At 57.9% G+C, this 22,936-nt stretch overlaps 2 protein-coding genes across 3 annotated transcripts in view; both read left to right on the top strand.

The window, feature by feature from the left end:
- The window catches only part of TEX264 (testis expressed 264, ER-phagy receptor), a 35,986-nt gene extending 25,805 nt beyond the window's left edge, over nt 1–10,181 (top strand). Inside the window, exons 4-5 of the mRNA XM_057407831.1 lie at nt 2,366–2,537; nt 9,341–10,181. Of these exons, the coding sequence (XP_057263814.1) occupies nt 2,366–2,537; nt 9,341–9,654 (486 nt within the window). The 3' untranslated portion in view covers nt 9,655–10,181. The remainder of the gene's footprint in view (nt 1–2,365; nt 2,538–9,340) is intronic.
- Nucleotides 10,182–15,610: 5,429 nt separating this feature from the next.
- On the top strand, nt 15,611–22,896 carry GRM2 (glutamate metabotropic receptor 2). 2 transcript variants are annotated; one of them, XM_057407829.1, is made up of 6 exons: nt 15,611–16,080; nt 18,329–19,166; nt 19,883–20,001; nt 20,080–20,946; nt 21,818–21,992; nt 22,407–22,896. In XM_057407829.1, the coding sequence occupies exons 1-6, from the start codon at nt 15,622–15,624 to the stop codon at nt 22,478–22,480; spliced, it is 2,532 nt and encodes an 843-aa protein (XP_057263812.1). In that variant the 5' UTR covers nt 15,611–15,621; the 3' UTR covers nt 22,481–22,896. The 2 variants fall into 2 exon arrangements, with proteins under 2 accessions (XP_057263812.1, XP_057263811.1); XM_057407828.1 differs by having other exon boundaries at nt 19,883–20,946.
- The last annotated feature ends 40 nt before the right edge of the window (nt 22,897–22,936 follow it).

The raw sequence follows: 22,936 nt of genomic DNA, 5'->3' as shown, positions 1-22,936 counted from the left end.
TGCTCTCTCTTTATATCTTCACCTTTGGATTTTGCTCTTCAGTCTCTTTGGGTTGTTTCTTTCCTTGCAGCAGCCTTGCAGCCTTTCTCTCCACCAGGATAACCCTAAGCCTGCTCTATCCTATGCTGACCTCCACGTCTTGGTTGCACTTTGCTGCACCTCTGCCTGTGCTTGCCTGGCCTCTGCCTGCCTCCTCATCTCCTTTGGGATGATCGCAAGGATGATCTCCCTTGCATCCGCTTTGGATTATCTCCTTATGCATTTTGTTTAGTGATTCGCTTATCCATTTTTGTTGCCCTGGCTCTCCACCTCATCGCCTCTGCCCTTTCCACAAGTCTTTATGCAGCCTCATGCCTTTGGTCCCAACCCAGAAGGGACAGCATTCCCAGCTGCCACCTTGAGTGTGAAGCAGCACTGTGGAAGTCAGTATTATGGCTGTATAATTGGAAGAGGAGTTGTAGCAGCCTAGATAAACTGTGGGGAGAGGGTATGTCCCAGATCTGCTCTGTAGGAATCCCAGAGTGGACTTTGGGAAGTTGGTCTTGGAGGCCAGACTTGAGCTTCCAAGAGGTTTTAGACTGGTTAGAGATCTCATATTAATTTAGTGAAGGTCTCTTTGCTCTAAGATCCTTTGAGTTGTCCCTGTCTGCATTAAGTGGTAGAGGGCCAGCTGGATGCATTCAGAAAACCTGCAAATCTTTGAGATGCCCATCTCTGGTATGTGTTGCAGGAACCTAAAACCAAATTGAGCTGAAGATTGGCTGGTGGGCTTGTGGGGCAGAGCGGCGCGGAGGGTTCTTGTCTGCGTTGTTGCTGCAAAAGCAGGAGTGAGATGAGCCGCCTCTGCTCTGCTGCTAAAAACAGCCCAACTTGTTTTTATTTAATACAGTTTTGATCTGTGTGTGTTAGTGTTTCACCTGCCTGCAAGTGGGAACTCCAGGCTCCAAGCTCCTCGGAAGCCTGCCTGTGTCCCTGTGCATCCCTGCGGCACCAGGCTCACAAATGGGGCTTCTCATTGGTTGGAGGAGGGGCTCTGCTGAAATTCAGGCTCAAGGGCTATGGGACGGGTAAAGTTTCTGCTGAGGTTTGTGTCTCTGCCACTATAATGCCACTGGGTAAACTGGGGCCCCCCAGAAACAGATCTTGTAGGCTTCCCAGGGAAAATAGACCTGAAAATGGCTCACGTGGGGTTTTCTCCCTGCCTTGCTTGCACAGCATCCTCTCAAGAAAGGAGGTGGCTCTCCAGGTGGCCTGGCTAGCAGCACTGGGGTAGAGGGTTGGCATTGGCTCCTCTCTTTTGTAGATTCTGCCCAGTGCTGGCATTTGACTGGGAAATAAATAATTCAAAATCAACTTGGTCCATTCCCAGGGGTGAAGAGGGTCAGGAATGAACAGGCTTTTGTAAAGTCATGATTGATGTGTACGTAAAGCTTGTCCTCAGAGAGGGCTCACCACTGTCTTCAGAGAGTCGTGGAGGGATGGGGACCTTGCTGAAGGATGTCTGGGCAAGCCATGCCAGGGAGGAGGATAAGGGTAGTTGTGGTAGGGAGGAGGAAAAGGAGGACAGTCAGGGCAGGAAGGAGAGGAGGATAATCAGTGTGGTTGTGGAGTTAAACAGAAGCTGCCGGTGACTGGAAAAAGAGAAAGAAATAAAAAGAAATCTCCCTGGAAAGACACTGCCTTTTCAGCCGCCCCTCTGCCAGCAAGCAGCAGGCGGGCAGGCAAGGAGGGGGTGGCACAAGGGGTTCAGCTGCTCCAAAGCACAGCACTGGCACCCTGAGAGCCCCCCAAGCCCACGTTTTGCTGGGGGCGATGTGCCTCCCTCACAGGGCCCTGGCAGGCAGGGGAGGCTCAGTGTCTTGGGGGTGGGGGGGAAGGTGGGGTGAGGAGAGAGGAGGAGGGGCAATTGTCTGAAATGCCAGGAATTCATCTCCCACTCCCCCTGCCCTCACCGTTCTGAAAGGAGCTGTGTGAGCTGTCAGCTCTGGATTATATTAATTAGCAGAGAAGTGCTACGCCTGCTCATGGGGCCGCACTGCCAGGAAGAGCTGGGGACTTGGCAGGTCCATGCGAAGCAGCTGCCGGGCTCCCCGAAAACCCTCACTGCAGCCTAAAATGAGCACACCAAAACCAAAGCTGAGCCGGGGAAGCTGAGTCTCCCTAGGGCTTTGGTGTCTCCTCCTTGAGTGTGGCTTGTTGTTCACCCCTAGGGCTGAGCACTGAGATTGTGACAGGGAGAGCAGCACTCCAGTTTCAGAATGGGACCCACTGCTCCTCAGCAGTGCCCACAGTGCTGCAGGTCCATGTGGTGGGGGGCTGCTGGGATGGGGAGTGAGAGCACATCCCTGACCCTGCTGTCTTTCAGGAAAGGAAGCTGTGTGCCCACCCTCGAATTGAGATCTACAAGGAGGACCGCATCTACTTTGTCTGTCCCCTCGCCCGCCAAGGGGACTTCTACGTGCCTGAAATGAAAGAACTGGAGAGGAAGAGCAGGGCTGCTGCAGCTGAGGCTGAGGACGCCCAGACAGACGTTACAGGTACCTGTAGCTTGCACAGGTCTTGAATCAGTGTCAGGCCTCCCAAAGGTGGGCGTTCTGGTGCCCCTGGTACTGCTGCCTGTCTGGGGAGAGAGGGGCTGACCAGCACCCACCTGGCACCCAAACACTGAGTCTCAGCACACCTCTTTCCTTACCCCAGACTGAGATAGGATCTTGTCCCTAAGCTGTCACACCACCTTGGGGAGCACTCGGGCACCCCTTCGCCCTGTCAGGCGAAGGCCAAGCTGCAGCGAGCTGATGGCCCACTGTTGTCAGAGCAGAGCTGGATCTCGCAGCTTTTGGTTGCAGCTGGTCTTGTTTTTCTCCTTGTCATATATGTCTTCGTTGATCTCATCTTCATCTGTTACATACTGGGATTGCAAAGAGCTTAAATACCAGGTTGCTGTAGCTGGTGGTGGAGTTGCCCGATAGCATCTGCTCAGCAAGATCTGTTGGAGTCTGTATGTATTCGTACAGGAAGGGACCACAATGGCTGTAGGCACAGAACAGCAGTGCTATAGTAACCCAAAATGCTAGTTGCTGTCGCCAGCCCACGTGCTCACATGTCTGCGAGATGCGGGAGCTGGCTAGCCGAACATTCCCAGGCACTTGAATGGGGTGGGGGCAGCCACCTCCTCCTGCCTCATGGGTCACCACGCTTGTGTAACAGGCATGAAAAAACGTGCCAGCTCTCCCTGCCTCCCTGGGAGTTTGGTCGTTTGTTTTAACACATCTTCAGGTTTGGGTTGCTTTAATTCTTAATTGCATGCAGCGTAAAAGCAAGTCTGGGAATCACTTTCTGGGAGCTCTGGAAGTCCATTTACTGCTGTAATTGGAGCAGTTTCCCAGCGCTTTGAGGTCCCGTGTTTTCATGGTGCTCACTCAGCTCTTTGCCTTTTTGTCAGCCTTCCCCTGGGATGCCACCGCCAGCATGCCTGTGCTGGGGGAGTGCCCTACCCTGCTGGAAGAAGGGCAAGGAAGGTCTTCCCAGTTTTAGACAGCAAATGATAGTGGACTTTCTTATGTAGGAGACCGTGGGCTGGGCTCCCCAGCAGCAGCTCTGGGCCAGATCTTCCACCACCCCTCCTAGTCACATAGATGAGCTTTTGTCAGTGCAGCCTGTTGCAGTGTCATCTGCTGAGTCTGCACAAAATCAGCTTAAAATAATAATAGCTGTGAGAAGTTGGCCTTGCCTCTGAGACTAAAGAGTTAGCTTGAATGTTGCACTGTGATCACCATTCGTACTGGGCATGGCAGCCCAACCAGGTCCTTGCTTCAGCCACTGGAGATGGCCAAAGACATGGCAAGCCTTCAGATTGCTTATGTCACTCCTGCCTGAGGGTCTCGGAGGTCTCCATGATCTCCTGCATCCCCATGATGTTGCAGTGCCCCAGGCTGACACAACTGCTGTCAGCTGGGGAGAGTGGCCCTGCGTGGGGAGATCCTGGGCTTGCACTAAGGGAAACAGTGCCCAGTGAGTGTCCTTCTCCCACTGCCTCTGGCCTGCTGATGCTGGGATATCGGTTGCCAGTGGTACTGCTCCAGCCTCGGCAATCAAGTGGCCATTGAACTGTCCTGGTTAAGCAGCAGGGTCAAAGTCAGGAGGTGAGGTGGGAGAGGATAGCTCTCCATCTTGCCACCAAAGTCCTGTGTGGGTTTTCTGAGCCCTGGTGCAAGAGGAGGAGAAGCCACTGGAGGGGGCAGCCAGTGGATCCCCCCTTGCCCAGCTGCTCACTGGAGACACCTTGAAGGAGAAGCCTTGAAGATGATGCCCTTATGGATTGAGACTGGTCCTCCCTTCTAAGGTATTTTTTTGTGCTGGGATCTGCGCAACCATTTCTGAGCTGGAGGAAGAGAAAGCCACAATCTCTTTTCCCAACTTTTTTAGTCTCTGCTTATTCAAGGAGCAAGCTCAGCTTAGCCACAGCATGATAGCCAAAAGATCTTCATGACCCAGAAAATCCTCGGGTGTCTGTGACAGCTTCCAAATTTCCTTCCATCAGGTGGAGGGTGGGCACCACAATGTCCCCATCTACTTCTCAGTGCAGTCCCCCCTCCAATCCAATTGCACAGATTTGGGTTATTTCTTGATCCACCTCAGCTCTGCCAGTGTTTCAACTGGTCCTGCCCTGACAGAGGCTCAGGCACTGCTGGGATGCTGCTGGGAAGGGGGGGTGGTCTCCCCTGTGGCACTCCACTCCTCTGGCAGTGCCTGAGCTCTGCAAATCCAGACATGGGGCTCTGACTCCCTCCTGCCTCACAGGGCAAGTGAGGGGACTGGGGAGGTGGTGACCCCCTTTTTCTCTCCCTGAGGCAGCTGAGGATGCTTTACATACAGCAGCCTTGGGCTCTCACTCCTGATGTGGAAGCAGCTGAAGCCTGCTCTCCTCCCGAAATACTGAAAAAAGTCAGCACTGGGCATATGATTTCAGAGTGATCATCATATTTAGCAGTGCTCCGTGTGGACACAGCACCTTTCAGTCATGGCTCACAAAACTCCCTGCCAGCAGCTGTATCGTGCTTTCTTTGAGTTAAAGACTTCAGGGGTTCCCAGCAGAAGGCGCTGCTGTTTCTTCTTGCCTGTTATTGTGGCTGGTGCCAAACAGTACCAATATTGGGTGTGTAAGGAAAGCCTGGATTTGTTTTCTTGAGCTTCCTGACTTTGGAGTGCATCTCTGCATTCTGACTGTCGCCTGCTGTCCTTGCTCCTGAGCTTACTCTGTGAGGTGCTGGGTGCCTGTGGCTCTGAGCAAAGCCAGTGGCCACAAAGGCTGCAGGACATGATTCAGGATCTCTGCTTTCTGCTGTGCCCAGAGCAGGGTGCTGGCAGCTCTGCTGAGGACAGAAACACTCAGCATACAAGGAAAGGGCCAGGGACTGCGGCTGCCTCTGCACCAATTCCATCCCGTTGCCATCATCAAGTTCATCAGAAAGACGGGAAGCATTTTCGGAAGGCAGCTGACAGGTCTCCAGAGGGGCAGTGTCAATCACGGTTTTGTACTTAATTATTTTCTGGGGCTTTGGCACCAGCATGGGCTCAGCAGGCCCCCGCTCCCGGCTCGCGCTCAGCACTCTGCTCTCCAGAATGACCCCACTGTGACACATGGAAGGTGAAAGCAAACAAAAGCAGCCTCTTAACATGAGCTTGCTGGCATGAGCACAAATGGTTTCTAAGCACGTGGCTCTGCCCATAGTCTCAGGTGTGCATTTTCCTGGAGCTGAGTCTATCCAGCAACTTTTGGATGCAGCCAGTGGCATCACCCGCTGAGCCCCTGTGCCACGGGGGGCATCTTCCCTGATGTGCTCTGCCTCATCCCCACTTGCTTCTGTCTCCAAAGAGCCCTGCCTGTACATCCCGAGGAGGGGCTCAGTGTGCAGCTCCTGCTGTGCCTTCCTGCTGGTCTGCCTGCCCCAGCCCCTCTCCTGATGGCTTGTGTGTGAGAGTCAGCAAGCACAGCGGAGCTGTTCTCCTCCCAGCAGCACACTGATCTATTATTTAGTGGCAGTGGAGATTAATATTTGATTGAACAGGGGGTAAGAAAGGGCCTGTGTGCTTGGGCATCACTGTCATACTGGGACAATGCAGTCCTTCTCAGGGGGATCCTGGGGTGCCACAGGGCTGAGCTGTTGGCAGTAGCCAGCTCCTTGCTGGGCTTGTTAGCAGCATGGGGTGAGTGGTTCCTGTTGCACCCACCCATGGCTGCTCTTTTGGTGTTGGTTGCTTAGCTTCTCTTCTTCCTAGGAGGCTCTGGCCTTTGGGGAGCTGCTCAACACCTCTGCAGGACCACATCTCAGGCTGTGCCTCTTTTTTCCAATTAAAACTTTCCAGGTTCCACACTCCTGCTGAGTGAAGGTGAAGTGGGATTGCTGCACTGTCTTTGGGGGAGCAGAGCAGGGAGAGGGTTCCACAGGATGGCTGGCACCTTGCTGCACACCAGAGGGAAGAGCCATGCTGCATCTGGCTGCTGGGCTGGCTTCTGATGCAAGGACTGGCCTTAGAAAGTGGGATGCAGGGTTGGACAGCAGCTTGCTGGTGGACCAAGTAAGGTGCCTGGTGCAGGATGGAGAAGTGAGTGCAAGAGCTGCTGGAAATCTCTGTGCCCAGATGAGAGCTGAACCCATGCTTATCCACAAGGCACCTTATGCCACAAGGCACAGTGAGGCTCTGGTTGCCCTCTTGGAGCCCCACCATCATCCCTGCCCAGGCTGGGTGGCTGTGCTAGAGCCAGCCTTGTCCTGCGTGGAGGAGAGCGAGGCTGCTGAAATGGGCACATTTGCCAGCTGAGGCTGCTCAAACACAATCAGAAGTGACAGAGCAGTGAAAAAGTGCCTGGCTGAAAGGAAACAGGACTCGATTCATTGTCGCCCTTGGAACAAGGGAGAGGGAAGTGGCTGTAGGGGTGAGGACAGTAGTGCTTTTCTGCAGTGGCGGATCAAAGCAGCGTGTAGGTCAGCTCCATCCCTGTCTTTCGCTTCCTGAGCTGCTGCTCCTCCCCTCAGGAGCATCTTTTCTTTGTGTCATGGGGTTATGTGACAGCTTCCCAGCTGAAGTGGTCCCCAGGGTAACAAGGGAGGGTGATGGACAGGCAGAGCAGGGCTTGGGTGGTCAGAGTCACTCTTGTCCCAGGTTTCAGAGGGACACAAGATAACCATGAATGATGCAAGCTGTCATGAAGCCATGGTGGGCATGTGCCTTTGTCATCTCAGGCCACCAGTGTGGCCAAATCAGATCTTCTTCTTTTTTGAGATCGCTGCCAGAGACCTTGCAAACCCTTAGTTGGCTTCAAGGATAAGGACCTTGAAGGCTCCTCTCCATCCCCTGTATCTGTCTGCCTTCCCAGAGGCTCCCTGCTGACCCACTGCCCTGCCGAGGTCCTGCCGGGTGGAACAGCATCTCCCAGTTCTCTGCCACCCATCCAGTGGCCACCATGCCTTTCAGCAAGCACTTTGCCCGCAGTGTGCAGAACATCCTTTTTAACTTAGAGTAAATGTAGTTTCCATGTCAAGATGCTCCCTGGTGCTGCAGCAAAGGCAGTGCATGTTGGCAGGTGATGGGTCTTTTCTCCTTTTTGGGGGGGATCATCAGGCATCATTTGGGTGGGTGGCCCTGGACTTGGCTTGTGCCAGCTGCTGAAGGGATTGCATGCCATGGCCAAGGAAAGGGTTCTACTCTCTGGGTGTTCACCAGGCAGGATAAAGCCGATAGGCCATACAGGCAGGATGAAGCAGTGAGTATGCTGTTTCTGTGGGTCTTTCCCAGTTGCTCCTTGTCCTGCCACCACTACTTGGTCCTCTCTGAATGGCTGTCACTCAGCCAGCAGGACTGTGGGATGATGCCACTCAGAGGACTGCCATTTACCAGCAGTTCTGCTGACAGCTGCCCAGGCCAGGAAAAAAAAAACAGCAAAAAAGGGGATTTAGGGGTGCTCAGAAGGAAAGTTCCCTCCCTGGTAGGTCTCCTCCGGGAGATTGGTGGCTGCAGGAGGCTGGAGATGTCTGCAGGAGCCCTGTGCCAGTGGCTGGGGAGGGAGCATGCTGGGAGGAGCCACTGTGAAGGAGTCACCTCTCCTCTCTCACTTCGGTCATGACCATCCTCTTTGCCACCTCCTGACCCCACTGGCGGCAAGCTGCTGGTCCTCCACCAGTGCTGCTGCCAACCAGGACTCCTTGTTTCCCTCCTGGTTCAGGGCATGATACTCAGGAGGCACATCCAGCCCAGCATGGATGAAGCCTCAAGGGAAGTAGAGAAGCCCAGCATATGCTTCCCAATGGTGCAAGGCAGGCAGGGTGGAATGGGGAGGTGATGAAGGAGCCCATCCAGTGTTTACTGCCACTGTCATAATTAACAACATGGATCTGTGATGTCATGATCAGTGATGTGGATCTGTGATGTCATAATTAACAGTGAATAATGTTTTATAGGAAGGTTTGTCTCCCAGCTGGTTGCTCTGGCAACAGCACCAAGCTGCTGGTCTCGATCTGACTCTCATCTCGTTGTCAACTCCTTAATTGTGTTGTTGATGGAGCTAACAAGGCCAGGAGCCAGGGAATGGGGAGGTGGGCTGAGGGCTTTGCCTGGGCAGGCAGGGGCAGCCCCTGGAGGGGCTTAGCCATGAGAGGGGCTGTGGTTGGCAGCCGGGTGATGTGAGGAAGTGCCAAGGGTGCCAGGAAGGCTGGCCCCAAGTCCCACCTGCTGCTGTCCTGCCAGCCTCCACAGTGCTGCAGGAGTTGGCGGCTGCAGGGCAGCCATGCACGTAGGAGGAGTGGGTTGTAGGAGATGCTGAGGGCCTGTTAGGATACCCTGGCAGGAGGCTGGACATACACTGGCCTGTGGTGACAGCACATCTGAGGACCTGCCCATGTGCCACCATCCCCTTGGGTGCTCCAGCAGTGCTGCAGTTTCCCGTCACTCTTGCAGCACAGCATCCCACTGCTTGCTTTGTTGCTAGTGCTGTGACAGGGGCAGGGTTATCACTCACCTCCCAGGCTGGGCATCCTCCCTGAGGAAGGGCTTGCCAGGTCCTCCATGTGTGCACAGAAAGCAGCAGTGGGGCTGCTGCAGAAGGTCAGGGGTTGTTTGTGCCAGCTTGAAGGTGCCCTGATTTCAGGGAGCCGCTTGCGTCCAGCTGCTGCTTGTCTTAGTATGGTCACTTTTAGAGGCCCAGGAGGTAACAAGGTAGGAGCTGGTCTCCACTGTGACCTGATGTCTTTGATGTTTCTGGTGGTTTCAAAGGCTGTGTCACGCTATCCCAATCTCATCTTTCCAACAGCATTCACTCCCTCCCCTTCTCTCTCCATCTCAGGGGCCGACACCCTGAGTGAGGCGAGCTCCATCAGCATAGAGGCCACAACTGACAGCAGAGACACCTCAGTGGCCACCTCCATCCTGCTGCCATTCCCAGCCAGCCGTGGCCGGGAGGAAGCAGACAACCGCAGTGAGCACAGCTACAGTGAGTCGGGAGCCAGCGGTTCCTCCTTTGAGGAGCTGGACCTGGAGGTCACCGTGGACGGGGAAGGAGCCCCAGGCCTGCTGCCCGATGAAGGCTACGCGGGCAGCCAGGAGGTCACAGACAAGTGGACCAAGGAGCCCATCGCTGCTGAGAGAGGAGAAGAGTGATGCGGAGACCTGGCTGCATCGCCTCCACTGGGGTCTGAGTTACTGGGAAACAGTTGCCTTTCCCACCTCCTTCCTCTCCAGCCAAGAGATTTCGGTTACTGATTTCCTCCGAGACCTGTTCTCCCTCTTTGCAGAAAGGGTATTTGGCCATTTCAGGGATGCCGGGAGGTGGGGGGGGTCTCCTGCAGTGCCTGGTGTTGCAGGGTGAGTGCAGGCTGGGGGGGCAGTGAAATACATTTGCCGTTTGTGTGTCTCTAGATGCATTGCATATTCCTTGCAGGAGTTTTGGGGGGTGGGGGTGGATGGCAGAGGTGTCCCCCCAGCATCTCTGCTGGTGCCCCTCTCACCCGCAGCTTCTCTCTGCTGCACTGCCACACGTTTTCTAGCACCAAAGAGCCGTGAGTAGGGTTGGATTTGTTCCCCTCTTCCCCTTGCTGAAAAATGGAAACATCCCGTGTAAACCTGGTCTTCCTGGCACTGCCACGGGTGCTTTTTGGGGTCTGTAATAAAGTGGATGCTTTTCCTCACTGGTGGCCGGTGGAGTTGCTGACTGCCTCTTGGCCCATCATGGTGGGAGCAGGCTGTGGGTGGAGGGTGTGGTGGGCTGCACCCTACATCCCCCAGCTGAGCTGGGGAGCGTTCTGAAGGCTCTGCATCCCATGAGCAAGCATGCTCAGGTTTGGTCCATGTGTGGCCAACCCAGCAGGCCCACAGGGTCTATCCCCAGCTCTGCAAGCTGCAGGGTGAGCAGGGAAGGATCTCAGTGATGAGCTGAGCTGGGCTTGAGGGAGGTGGCATCCCTGCTCCTTTTGGGAACCTGACAGAAGGAAAGCCAGTAAAGGCAGGTCCTGGGCTGCTGGTAGGCCTGGCACCACTGTGCTTCTCCTGCCTGTGCAATGCCTCCCTGGCATCCCATCCTTCTAGTCTTGCAGCCATGGATTGCAGAGGGCTGTCCAGGCTGGTCCCAATCCCTGTCCCACAGCTGGGGACAAAGGAGGGACCTTCACAGTGCCCTGCAGCAATGCCAGGTGCCAGAGCACTTCACCAGGCTGGCAGAGCTCAACCCCTGCTCCAGGAATCCCAGTGCCTCTGGCAACCCAGGGCTTTTTCCCTGGCAGTCAGATGTGGTGGCCCAAAACCAGGGCTTGGGATTGTGGTTCTAGGGACAGGGGAGGCCTGGCTGTCCCTCCGTGGTGAGGATATGTCCTCCCTGGCTTGGCAAGGTCATGATTAGTCCTCAGCCAGTGATTGACATGAAATCGTTCATAAATATTTTGTGCTCTGAGTGATAAAATATTAAACTCCTCCAGCCCACATGGAAAAATATTGCTCTTCACAGTGTTTATCTTTGTTGCCAGTTATTACAAAACTGCCAAGCCCCCTGAAATATTTATGTCTGGCTGAGGCTCCAGGGGGGTTGGAGCCAACCAGCAGATCCTAATGCCACTTGTCCCCTAACCCCACCACAGATGGGGGCCAGGGAGACTTTGCCATCATCCTCCCTCAGCAGCCAGAGGATGCAGCTGGTGATGGGGCTCATGCCAGGTCCCATGTGGCAGGGACAAGGGGCGGTGGCAGTGCAGCATCCTCCAGTGTAGCACGCCTCCAGTCCTGCCTGGCTCACTGTCCGAGGTCCTCCAACCCGGGCACCTTCCTCTCCCCAGTGCCCCACTCCATCTGTGGTGAGTCTTGAAAGAAGATAGGATGGTGGGGTCTGGGGTCCTGGTGCCATGGGACCTGGGGGACCTTGTCACAAATCAGGACTGCTGGGAGGTGCAGACTGGGTCTGACTTCCTGACGTGCCGTAACACTCAGCCTACAAGCACAGCAGCTGGCAGTGGGGAAACTGAGGCACAGGGTGGTGCCCCAGAGCACCCCTGGCCCCTGCCCATCCCTGTCATCCCCTGTCCCATTCTTGTCCCTGAGTCAGGAGCTCTCTGGGACAGCTGGGATGCCAGCACAGGGCAGACACATCATGGCAGGATCCTGGGCAGCCAAAGGGCTCCAGAGAAGGTTTGGACAAGTGGTGGAGACCTGGAACACTTAATCCAGCTTCTGCCCCTGTCTTCAGATTGTCCAAAGACTTCCGCCCAGCTTGGTCCTTGGGCCGATGGTGAGTACCTGCGGGCTGTGAGGAGTTCAGGTGGGCAGTGGGGTAATGCTGGAGCCTGGGGAGACTACAAGGGCTTTGGAGAACAGGGGGCCGGGGGTGGTGGTGTCTGTGTCGGGGGGTGAACAGCCCCAGGGCCGGAGGGGGGGGGTGTGTCTGTGTCGGGGGGGTGAACAGCCCCAGGGACACCAGGTCGTGGCTGTAGAGCAGGACGAAAGCTGGGACCCCCCTTGCTGGGCTGGGATGGGGCTGGCGAAGTAGGAGCTGAGCTGTGCCGTGCCGGGTCCTGCCTGCTCTGGTCGGGTCCTGCCTCTGCCCAGCCTGGATCTGGCCACTCGTTGCCTGCGTCTGGCTGAGTTCTGTCTGTGCCCTGGCTCCGTCTGGTCATCCTTTGCCTGAATCTGGCCGTGCTTTACCTGTACCCCCCCCTTCTCTGGCCGCGTCCTACCTGTGCCCTGCCCGTGCCCTGCCCGCATCCGTCCATGTCCTCCCCGGCTTTGCCCAAGCCCCGCCAGCCTCCGGCATTGCCGGTGCCTTGCCCGGCGGTGCCGGGAGCGGGCGGGGGACAGGAGGAACGGCCCCGGGGTGCCGGTACCCGGCGGGCCGGGCCCGGGCAGGGGCGGGGGCCGGGGCCGGGCCGGGAGGAGGGCGGAGCGGCTCCGCTCAGCTGGGGCTGGCGGAGTGTCAGAGGCGGCGGCGGGAGGCGGCGGTAGCTGCAGCTCTGAGGCAGCCGCTGCACCGGTCACTGGCACCGGCTCCCGCTCCCGGCACCGACTCTCGGCGCAGCCCCTGGGGCCCAGGTAAGGGCTGCGGTCCCACCCTGGCGCTCCCACCCTGGCGCTCCCGTGGCCTCGGGAAGCGTCGTGCCCCGGCGGCGCCCCGGCATCCCCAAAGCCCCGGTGCCCTGGGCGACCTGCGAACCCCCGCAGCCGTGGGGACCGCGACCCGGCGTGTCTCGGCGGCCAGTGCGGGTGCCCAGGCTCGGCTTCCCTCCCGCAGCCCCGGGAGCCCAGCTTCGGGCGCTGGCACCGGCTGGGCCGGGGGTGCGGGCGGGGAACACCGAGGCCGGTCCCCATGGCTCTCCAATGCCCGGAGCAAGACGCCGGACCGCGGGGATCCGGGAGGAGAGCTCAGGCTGTCTCCATCCTCCCGCCCCGGTGCCCCAGCAGCGCCGCCCCCCCCGCGGGACCCCGCCGTCCCCGGGCAGGGTCTGCCCGCCGTCCCCGGGGAGGGAAGGGGGTTGACTTCCCTGCCCTGCCGCTGCCCCGCGGGTCCCTCCTCCGGCTGATCCAGCCCGGGGAGAGCAGCGGCTTACGGGGAGCAGCCGGACCCCCGGGAGGTTTTGGGATGGGATTTGGGGCTGATGGGCTGAAGCCATGACCGGTGAGGCGCTGCAGTGGGGCAGGTCCCCCTCAGCTCCTCTCGCTTTCACCTCCCTGACTCCCCGCGCTCCCACCAGAGCAGCCGAATGGCCACAGCGGTGGTGGGCAGTGGGACAAACGCCCCGGGGAAGGCTGTTTGACCCACGGGGCTCGCAGGCCGTGGGGCGGAAGGGAGGAGTAGGGGTTCTGGCAGAGCTTGGTGGTAGTGGGACTTCCGGGGACCCCCAGTGGAGGTGGTGATGGCAGCTTGTGAAGCTGGGCTCACCTAGCACCCTGCCAGCACTCTCACTGTGCCCCATGCCACCCCTAAGGGTGCTGGTGTCAGAGGATCAGGTCTCCTGGCAGCTGTAGGTGGGGGGCATGTAGGAGCATTGGCACCTTCTCACCCATCCTACTCACCAATGCTTTCTGGGGGGGGAGGCTGCCAGCAGTGGGCAGGAGCCTTCCTGCCACACTATGGCCTTCGGGCTGGACTTCGCTGCGCCCTGCCTGGTGTTTCACTTTTCCAGATGTCCTCCAGATGTTGCATCCTCCCCTGGCACCATGCCAGCCCAGATGAGCAGCTCTGGGGATGGCTGCAGCCCTTCACTTCAGGGCTCACTGCAGGGTGGGTGATGCTTTGCCCTTTTGGGAGCGCTTTACCTGAACGTGCCTTTTGTCTGGCGGGTGCTGCCAGCTGCCCCAGAAGAGCTGGACCCCAGGGAGCTGGGCTCCCGGTGCTGGTGGCACCCTGTGCTGGGCTCAGCCTGCCTGATGTGTTCCATCAATAACCCATATGCCTCCAGCCTCTTTTCTGCTTGAGGAAGCCCTGGGTCCCTCAAAAGCATTGACTGACAGAAATAAGAGACCCTTCCGTGGTCTCTTTCCCAAACTTCAATTTGGGGGTCAGGTAGAGATGCCCTGAGCTGGCTGGGGGCTCACTGCAGGCAGGCATCACCCAGGGCAGGTGCTTTGGGTCATGTAGCAGGAGGAGGTCTGTGTGCACCTCCCCACCCACCCTGCTATATGGTCCATGTCCAATGTCTGCCCACATCCCCAGGGCATCACCACCAGCTCCAGCTTGTGGAAGGCTTGCTGGAGGGCTCCTCCAGCCAGACGTTGCCTGTCCAGGAGCACCACAAGGCCATTGAGGGCTGTCCTGCTCCTGCTTGTGGACAGCAGCCTCGGTACCAGCTGTGGGGAGGTACAGGGGGGCGGCACCCTTCAGCATCACCCCATCTCCCACCCATGTGTTCCCATGAGCACCCTCCTCTGCCAGCCTGCAGGTGAGCCCCAGGACCTGCTGTGGCACTGGCACTTTTCCATGCTGGAGCAGCCTGAGCTTTCTGGGCTGTCAGGGGGGAATCCTTCTCCCATGGCTCCCAAAACACCAGCTCTGTGGGATTTCAGCAGGCAGCTTCAAATGGGAAACAAATCTCTCTTGTGGTTTGGGAAAAGACAACTGCTCTCCAAGGGGACTGCATCTCCTGCCAAAACAAGGCCTGCCTGCTGCAAAAGCCTTTGATTCCCCCGCGCCTCCGTGCTTTCTGCAGAGGGAGTCAGCAAACCTGGCTCTTACTTTTACTGAAATCTCTGAATTTAGTACACGGAGAAGGAAGGGGCGGTGGTGAGAGAACAGGCTCTAAGGCACCACGGCTGCTGGAGCCCACCCCGCGCATCACTGCGGGAGGACAAAGCCAGCAGCATGTCCCTGCTCTGGCCCTGGTGCCATGGCCGGCACAGAGGTCAATGCCAAGGCAGGTGGGCTCCAGGAGTATGGAACGGGGAGTAAAATAGAGCGGTGGCTGGGTGCTGGGGACACAGTGGGCTCATGGCCGGTTGCTTTTGGCTGGAGGCTGGGAGCTGTTGGCACCCCTCAGGCTGCTGCATGGGTCAGGGGCTCAGCTTGGAGCTGACCCTGCCCTTGGTGATATCCCTGCCACGGGTGACCACCCTGGCTACTTACCCATCTCGATGCTGTAGGGGCCAGCAAGCTGCCCCCTGGCAGGCTGCGCAGCCCGGTGCTGCCACAGGAATCAGCTCTGTGCACCCCCTGCCCATCCCAAGGAGTGCTGTAAGGACCAGTCCCTGCGCCTCTGCTTGCCCCCTGGGGTTTGTGCCACGTGAGGGTGTCCTGGGTTACTGCGGGAGCTGTCACGTCCGCTCAGCTCACCCTTCTGTGGGGGGATCCTTCCTAAGGAAAACCTGATACAGGATTCCAACCTGGATACAGGGTTGGGGGGCACGGACAAGCTCAAGCCCTTTCTTGCACATGCAGCCCTGGCATTGTCCCTGCGGATAGTCCCAGTCCCACCTTGCAGCCTAAAGACCCAGCGCTTTTTTCTTTACGTTTGCAGGTGCTGAGGGCCGTGCTGGGTGGCAGCACACCCTCCTGCTGCCACCACGCCACACCACCCCCACCACCCGATGCCTGGGGACAGCCTGCCCTTGCCTTGACAGGTGACAAGGGGTGGAGTGTCGGTTCCAACACACCCCATGGCAGTCCCCTTGGCCGCCTGGCTGTGGCTGATGCACCTGGCCACCTGCCTGGCTGCCGGGCATGGCATGGCTGGCAAGAAGGAGATCAGCATGGATGGGGACCTGGTGATTGGCGGCCTCTTCCCAGTCCATGAGAAGGGAGTGGGGAGTGAAGACTGTGGCAAGATCAACGAGCACCGGGGCATCCAGCGCCTGGAGGCCATGCTCTTTGCCCTGGATGAGATCAACAAGGACAGGAGCATCCTGCCCGGGGTGAAGCTGGGTGCCCACATCCTCGACACATGCTCTAAGGACACCTATGCCCTTGAGCAGTCCCTCGACTTCGTCCGTGCCTCCCTCACCAAGGTGGATGGCTCTGAGCACATCTGCCCCGATGGCTCCTATGCTGTTCATGATGACATGCCCACCGCCATCACCGGCGTTATCGGTGGCTCCTACAGCGACGTTTCCATTCAGGTACCTGGGGCAAGAGGGGCTCAGATGGGGCTGGGGGGCTGGCAGGAATGACGGCGGGTGGGTTAGAACCCTGGTAGCAGTGCAGTGATGACGCTGCCAGTGGGGCACAGGAGTGCTCTCGCATCCCTCACAGTGATGTTGTGCCCCTTCCTGCAGTGGGGAAGGAATGGCAGCCTGGCACCTGAGAGGGACATTTCTCTGCTACTATGGGGGACCTGCAGCCCTGATGGTGGCCAGGATCCCCTCAGGAGCTGTGGGAAGCCCCCCATCCACTATAAGCCATGGGAGCTAAGCCGGTGATCTGTTCCATGTAGGGACAGGGCTTTATTCCCCTCCTGGAGTTATGTCAGCAGGTGCAGCTCCTCAGCCCAGGATAATCTCAATGCTCAAGTTCACACAGTCCTTGGTGCCACCATGCTGCTGGTTCCCTCACCGCCGCCACTGGGTTTGGATGGTGCGAGCCGCCTCCCAGCAGCGCTGGTACCAGACCCTGGCCTGCCGCATCCTGGCATAAGCCTGAAAGAGGACAATGGCCTTCTCCTGCCTCACCTACTCTGCCAGCACCAGCAGGCGCTGCTCCTCCCGCCGACGGGTGGTCACGCAGTGCCACCAGGCCTGGATGAGGCAGGAGCTGCGGGTGGCCACCTCCAGCGTCCGGCGGACCAGCTGCCCCCACCACTATGCCTGGATGGCCGTGGCTGCACCATGGATGTCCAAGCCCCTCCTGGCCAGCACAGTGTTGGGGGGAGAGTCTGCTGCGGTGTCCTGCCACCCAGCGGGTGGCTGTCCCTGGGGTCTGTTATGGTGCAGAAGCAGGGCTCGGCTCATCTCCAGTCCTGTGTGTCCTGTCCTGTGTGGAATGGGTGGACGTCCGAGTGCAGGGATATGCCCTGGCACGGCAATGACACTCCTGATGTCAGAATGGTGCCAGGGACACTGTGGTGGCGGTGGGAACACTGATCCTGGCAGGCAGAGCTGCCGAGCGGCAAGGGCACTGTTCCCTCTGCCCCCCAGCCCAGCCCCGCAAGGTGCAGGCAGCTGTGAGGGGCACTGCTTCTGAAAGGCTCAGCCTATGGCTATGGCTATATGGCCAGGGCAGAGGGTCACCACCCACATGTCCCCACAGGAACAGGCACCCTGCGTGGGGCACAGCTCAGTACCCAAGACCACAACTCTGCAGACCCAGGGGCTTTGGCAGGGAAAAAAGCATCCTCCGAGGATGCAGGCAGCCACCGGAGCCAGCCGAGTCCTTGAGGCTGCTGCTGAGCCATGTGTTTGCTAGGATTTAACGAGTCTCCAATGCATGTCACACCATGTCTGCTGGTCTCCAGGGTCCCCACATCCTCCCGGCCATAGGGCAAAGGAAGCTGGGGCCAGGTGATGGATGCAGGATGCTGGTCCAGTCCATGTGGGTGCATGTCCCTTCCCTTGATGGAGGACCTGGTGTGCACCCATGGCTGAGGGCACCATCCTGACTGCGGGTAGGCAGGTGGTGGCACGGGCAGCCTGTAGCCAGCCAGGGAGCGTGAGCAGTGCTGGGGTGGCACAGTGGGCTGGCAGATCCCATTGTGCAGCGAGGCCAGGCAGCAGCATTGCTGCGCTCGGGGGCCTTCCTGCCATTAGGGGACTTCTGTCATGGAGAGCACTTGTCCATGTTAATTCAGCCACATCTGTCGCCTTGGGAGCAGTGAGATGTGGGCAGGCTCACTGGCCCGGCCAGCATGCCCAAGCCCCTTCCTTGCTGCTCTAAGAGCCTGGGTTTTTAACAGCCTCGTTAGCGGGGCTCTTTTCCCCTTTGAAGCTAGCAAGGACTTCTGCTAAGCAGATGGAAAGTGCCAGTCCTGCTTGGGCTCCCAAGGCAGGATGTGCAGGCACCGGTCCCCAGGCCCAGCTCTTCAGTGCCCCTGGCTCCCAGGCCCCAGAGCCCATGAGCATCTCCCACAGGTTGCCTGTGGGAGAGTTTATCCCCTTCACAGCCCTGCATCTCAGAGGAGGGTACATGAAATAGTAAAACAAATAAAAGAAATAAGTACGTGTGAGGGCTCAGGCAACCCTGTGAATGTGTGTTCGTCCATCTGTCTGCCAACCAGCATCTTCCAGGTGTGGGGAGGCTGCTCATCAGCCCCATGGTGGTGCTTGGAAGCACCGTGCACATTTGGCACATTTGGTGTTGGGCAGGGGCCCCTCTGGTGAGAATGTCCCTTGCTGGCCCATGTTTTGAGGCACTCACCTCTCCTCCTCCATGCAGGTGGCCAACCTGCTGCGGCTGTTTCAGATCCCGCAGATCAGCTATGCCTCCACCAGCGCCAAGCTCAGTGACAAGTCCCGCTATGACTACTTCGCCCGCACTGTTCCACCAGACTTCTACCAAGCCAAAGCCATGGCAGAGATCCTCCGCTTTTTCAACTGGACCTATGTCTCCACTGTGGCCTCAGAGGGTGACTACGGGGAGACAGGGATCGAGGCCTTTGAGCAAGAAGCCCGCATGCGCAACATCTGCATTGCCACCTCGGAGAAGGTGGGGCGCTCCATGAACAAGAAGACCTACGACAGCGTGGTCCGAGCTCTGCAGCAGAAGCCCAATGCCAGGGTGGTTGTGCTGTTCTCCCGAAGTGAAGATGCCCGGGAGCTGCTGGCAGCTGCCCAGAGAGCCAACGTGTCCTTCATGTGGGTGGCCAGTGATGGATGGGGGGCCCTGGAGAGCGTGGTGGCTGGGAGCGAAGCGGTGGCAGAGGGAGCCATCACCATCGAACTGGCAGCCTACCCCATTAAGGAGTTTGCTGCCTATTTCCGTAACCTTAACCCCTACAATAACAGCCGAAATCCCTGGTTTCGGGAGTTTTGGGAGCAGAAGTTCAAGTGCAGCTTCCACACACAGGACTGTAGCTGGTACTCCCTCAAGACAGGCAAGTTTGAGCCAGAGTCCAAGATCACATTTGTGGTCAATGCAGTCTACGCCATGGCTCACTCTCTCCACAACATGCACCAGGCACTGTGCCCCAACACCACCAAGCTCTGCGATGCCATGAAGCCTGTCAATGGCAAGAGGTTCTACAAGGACTTTATGCTCAATGTTAATTTTGATGGTGAGTCTAGAGGTGGAGATGGGGTTGGCTGCCTAACTGGAAAGGGGCAGGTTGTGGGGCAAGGAAGAGACCTAAATTTGACCCAAGACCTTCCAAGTCCTCCAGCCTTCCCCCACCTGGGGACCTCTGTGCCATGGGCTGTGATTGTCCCAGGATGACAACAGTCCGCTATCTATGCTGGGAGGCAACCCAGGCCTTCTGTCCCTGTTGTAGAGAAGCTGGTGACCAAATCCATCATGTTTTAGCTAGGTGGAATCAGTCCCACAAGAGACCCTCTGAGAACATGGGTCCTCAGAGACTTCACTTGCAAGCATTGTGATTATTCACATTTCAGGGGTTAAACTGGAGGGATACCCTTGATCAGGAACCCACACAGTTTGGGATGAATTAGAAGAGTGTCCTCTGTGACTTGGGTTGAGCCCAGCTACTCTAGTGTCACTGACAGGCGCAGAGACTGTAAATCCCCACATTGCCCCTGCAGATCTGGCTGAGGCTGCTGAGCTGTTAGACACATGAGGAGGCAGTTCTCCACCTTTGCTTTCCTGCTCCTAACATGTGCATGGGCAGCAAGTATGAGAGTGAAGGCAGGGAACAGGTTTGACGTTTGCCTGTGGCCATGGTGGCATGTGACCCTTGGAAGGAGCCCTTCCTCCAGGCCAGGAGCAAGCCCTCTCCTGCCCCATGACAGTGACCATCTCCCCTTCTCCTCCCTCTAGCTCCTTTCAGGCCAGCAGACACCAAGAGCGTTGTTCGATTTGATCGCTACGGTGATGGGATTGGGCGCTACAACATCTTCAACTATCACCACGTGGATGGGCGGTATCGGTACCAGAAGGTGGGCTACTGGGCTGAGGGGCTTATCCTCAACACCAGCCTCATCCCATGGGCTGAGACCTCCATCCCTGTCTCCCAGTGCAGCGACCCCTGCAAGAAGAATGAGATAAAGAGCATGCAGCCCGGAGACATATGCTGCTGGATCTGCATCCCCTGCCAGCCCTATGAGTACTTGCTGGATGAGTTCACCTGCATGGACTGTGGTCTTGGTTATTGGCCCAATGAGACCCTGAATGGCTGCTATGAGTTGCCCCAAGAGTACATCCGCTGGAAAGATGCCTGGGCCATTGGTCCTGTCACTATCTCTTGCCTGGGTTTTATCTCCACACTCTTTGTTTTTGGAGTCTTCATGAAGAACAATGACACCCCCATTGTGAAGGCCTCTGGCCGGGAGCTCTGCTACATTCTCTTGACTGGGGTCCTCATGTGCTATAGCATGACCTTCATCTTCATTGCAAAGCCCTCCACTGAGGTGTGCACGCTCCGGCGCCTGGGACTGGGCACGTCCTTCGCTGTCTGCTATTCGGCCCTCTTGACCAAGACAAATCGCATTGCCAGGATCTTCAGTGGGGTGAAGGAGGGGGTCCAGCGTCCCCGGTTCATAAGCCCCACATCACAGGTAGTCATCTGCATGGCCCTCATCTCTTGCCAGCTGATCATCGTCATCATCTGGCTGCTGGTGGAAACCCCTGGCACTGGCAAGGAGACGGAGCCTGACAAGAGGTACATCGTCACCCTCAAGTGCAACAACCGTGACTCCAACATGCTCATTTCGCTCACCTACAATGTCCTCTTGATTGTCCTCTGCACGGTCTATGCCTTCAAGACACGGAAATGCCCTGAAAACTTCAATGAGGCCAAATTTATCGGATTCACCATGTACACGACCTGCATCATCTGGCTGGCCTTCCTGCCCATCTTCTACGTGACCTCCAGCGACTATCGTGTAAGAGCCTGAGTTTTAGGGGGTTTTAATAAGGCTTGATCTGAGTGGTCATGGCCACTTGGGCCCCCATGGGGTTTGTGACTAGAGATTGCATAGGCCTGGAGAAGGGTCTTAAACTACAGGCTTGGTGATGGTCACCTCTGCACTGGGGAGTTTGGGACCAGGTGAAGTATGGCTGAAGGGGCAATGACTCCTGAGGAGAAGGCACCAACCGCTCCTTGACAGACTGTTTGCTAGGGTGAGGATGGAAAATGGACCTGAGACCTCCAGAGACCCCTGACCTGACCACAGAGGAGTGATTTCCATCCTTCAGCCTTGCAACACGAAGGCATGAGAATGCCCCTGGCCCATACAGATACTCCCCCAAGCAGGGCATGAAAGCCAGCCTCAGGGCCAGCATGGTGCCTGTGGAGCTAAGCAGTGCCAGGGGCAGGGGAGCACAGGGCACACCCTGCAGCACCTCAACCCGCCTGGCAAGGCAGGACATTCTTGCCAGGCCCGGAGGACTCGATGGGAGGCAGCTGCAGTTGGGGGCTTCCAGAGAGGACCTGCACTCCTCAGTGGGAGCGGGCACTGGGGTGGGGGTGCTGGGCTCTGACCCTGGCCACTGCCCCAGAGCAGCCTGTTGGCAGGGCAGAGGGTGCTGCTCAGGGTTGCAGGGGCAGCATGTCCCCATCAGGGCAGTGCCCATCCTCTGCTGTGGGTCCACTCTGATGGAGGGACGTGGTAGGGGGTGGGATTGTCCCTGTGGGGTGCAGGCAGCAGCCCCTACCTGGTGGGGCTGGCTGGTGCTGCAGTGAAGGCTTCATCCTGCCCCTCTCCGGGCAGAGGGCTGGTGGCAGGAGCACCTGATGCCCACCCCTGTCTCCAGGTCCAGACTACCACGATGTGCATCTCAGTGAGCCTCAGCGGCACTGTGGTCCTCGGCTGCCTCTTCACCCCCAAGCTTCACATCATACTCTTCCAGCCGCAGAAGAATGTGGCCAGCCACCGTGTGGGCACTGCTCGGTTCAGCGTGGCAGCCGCCAGCTCCAGCCAGTCCCACGGTGAGCATGGTGGGGTTGGGGAAGGGCTGGGTGGCAGCACCCCCATCCTGGAGGGGGCAGGAGCACCCCAGCATGAGCCCCTGAATGAAAGTGGGGTGCAGGGTAGGGTGTGGCTGAAAACGGGAGTGTGAAAGATGCTGTGTTCCCTATAGGGACCACAGTCTGTGTTCCGTCCCAATCTCTCACCTCTCATGCCTGCAAGCCCCAAGACTGCAGCATGTCCTGCCAGGGGGGATACTGTGCCCAGGGCCCTGTCGTTGCCCTGAGGGGACATGGTCACCCCAAATACTCTCCATCCCAGCCCTGAGGGATGCAGCTCCCCAAGCACTCATCTCCCACCGGAGTGGGATGCCCTGAGGGTGGGTTGCTGGTGCCAGACCCCAACCTGCCCCTAACTGATTCCTTCATTCCCAGGCTCTGCCTCGCAGTATGTGCCCACAGTGTGCAACGGCCGAGAGGTGGTGGACTCCACAACGTCATCCTTGTGAAGGACAGGGGGACCAGGCCATAGTGCGGCCACCCTGCACCCGGCCCCCTCCTCAAGGACAGCAGTGCCTGCATCACAGTACAGACTGCTCAGGTGCCAGAGGCAGGCAGGAGGCTCAGCCCCTGCCCCAGCACAAGCTACGCATTCCACACGTTGGGTCATGGTACGTGTCACCCTTCCCTTGCACTTGAACTACGTTACGCGTCCCCTGCACTAAGCCGTGGTGAACATCCCCAGTCCCCTGCACTGAGCCATGGAGAACAAACCAAATCCTTGAACTGAGCCATGATGTATGTGCCCCTGCCACTTGCACTGAGACACGGTGCACATCCCTCCAAGTTACCTGCACTGAGCCATTGTGCACTCCTACATCCCCTGCACTGAGCCATGGTGAGTGTCCCCCACATCCCCCAAACTGTGGTGCCAGCTCTGCTCCACATCCCTCGCACTGAACCGT

Source organism: Pezoporus wallicus, unplaced genomic scaffold, assembly GCF_028554395.1.
Source record: "Pezoporus wallicus isolate ANWC-B61680 ecotype Strahan unplaced genomic scaffold, APGP_CSIRO_Pwel_v1 contig_3568, whole genome shotgun sequence".
In the NCBI taxonomy this organism is placed as follows: domain Eukaryota; kingdom Metazoa; phylum Chordata; class Aves; order Psittaciformes; family Psittacidae; genus Pezoporus; species Pezoporus wallicus.
Note: the sequence above shows the minus strand (reverse complement) of the source record. Positions and strands in the feature narration are given on the sequence as shown.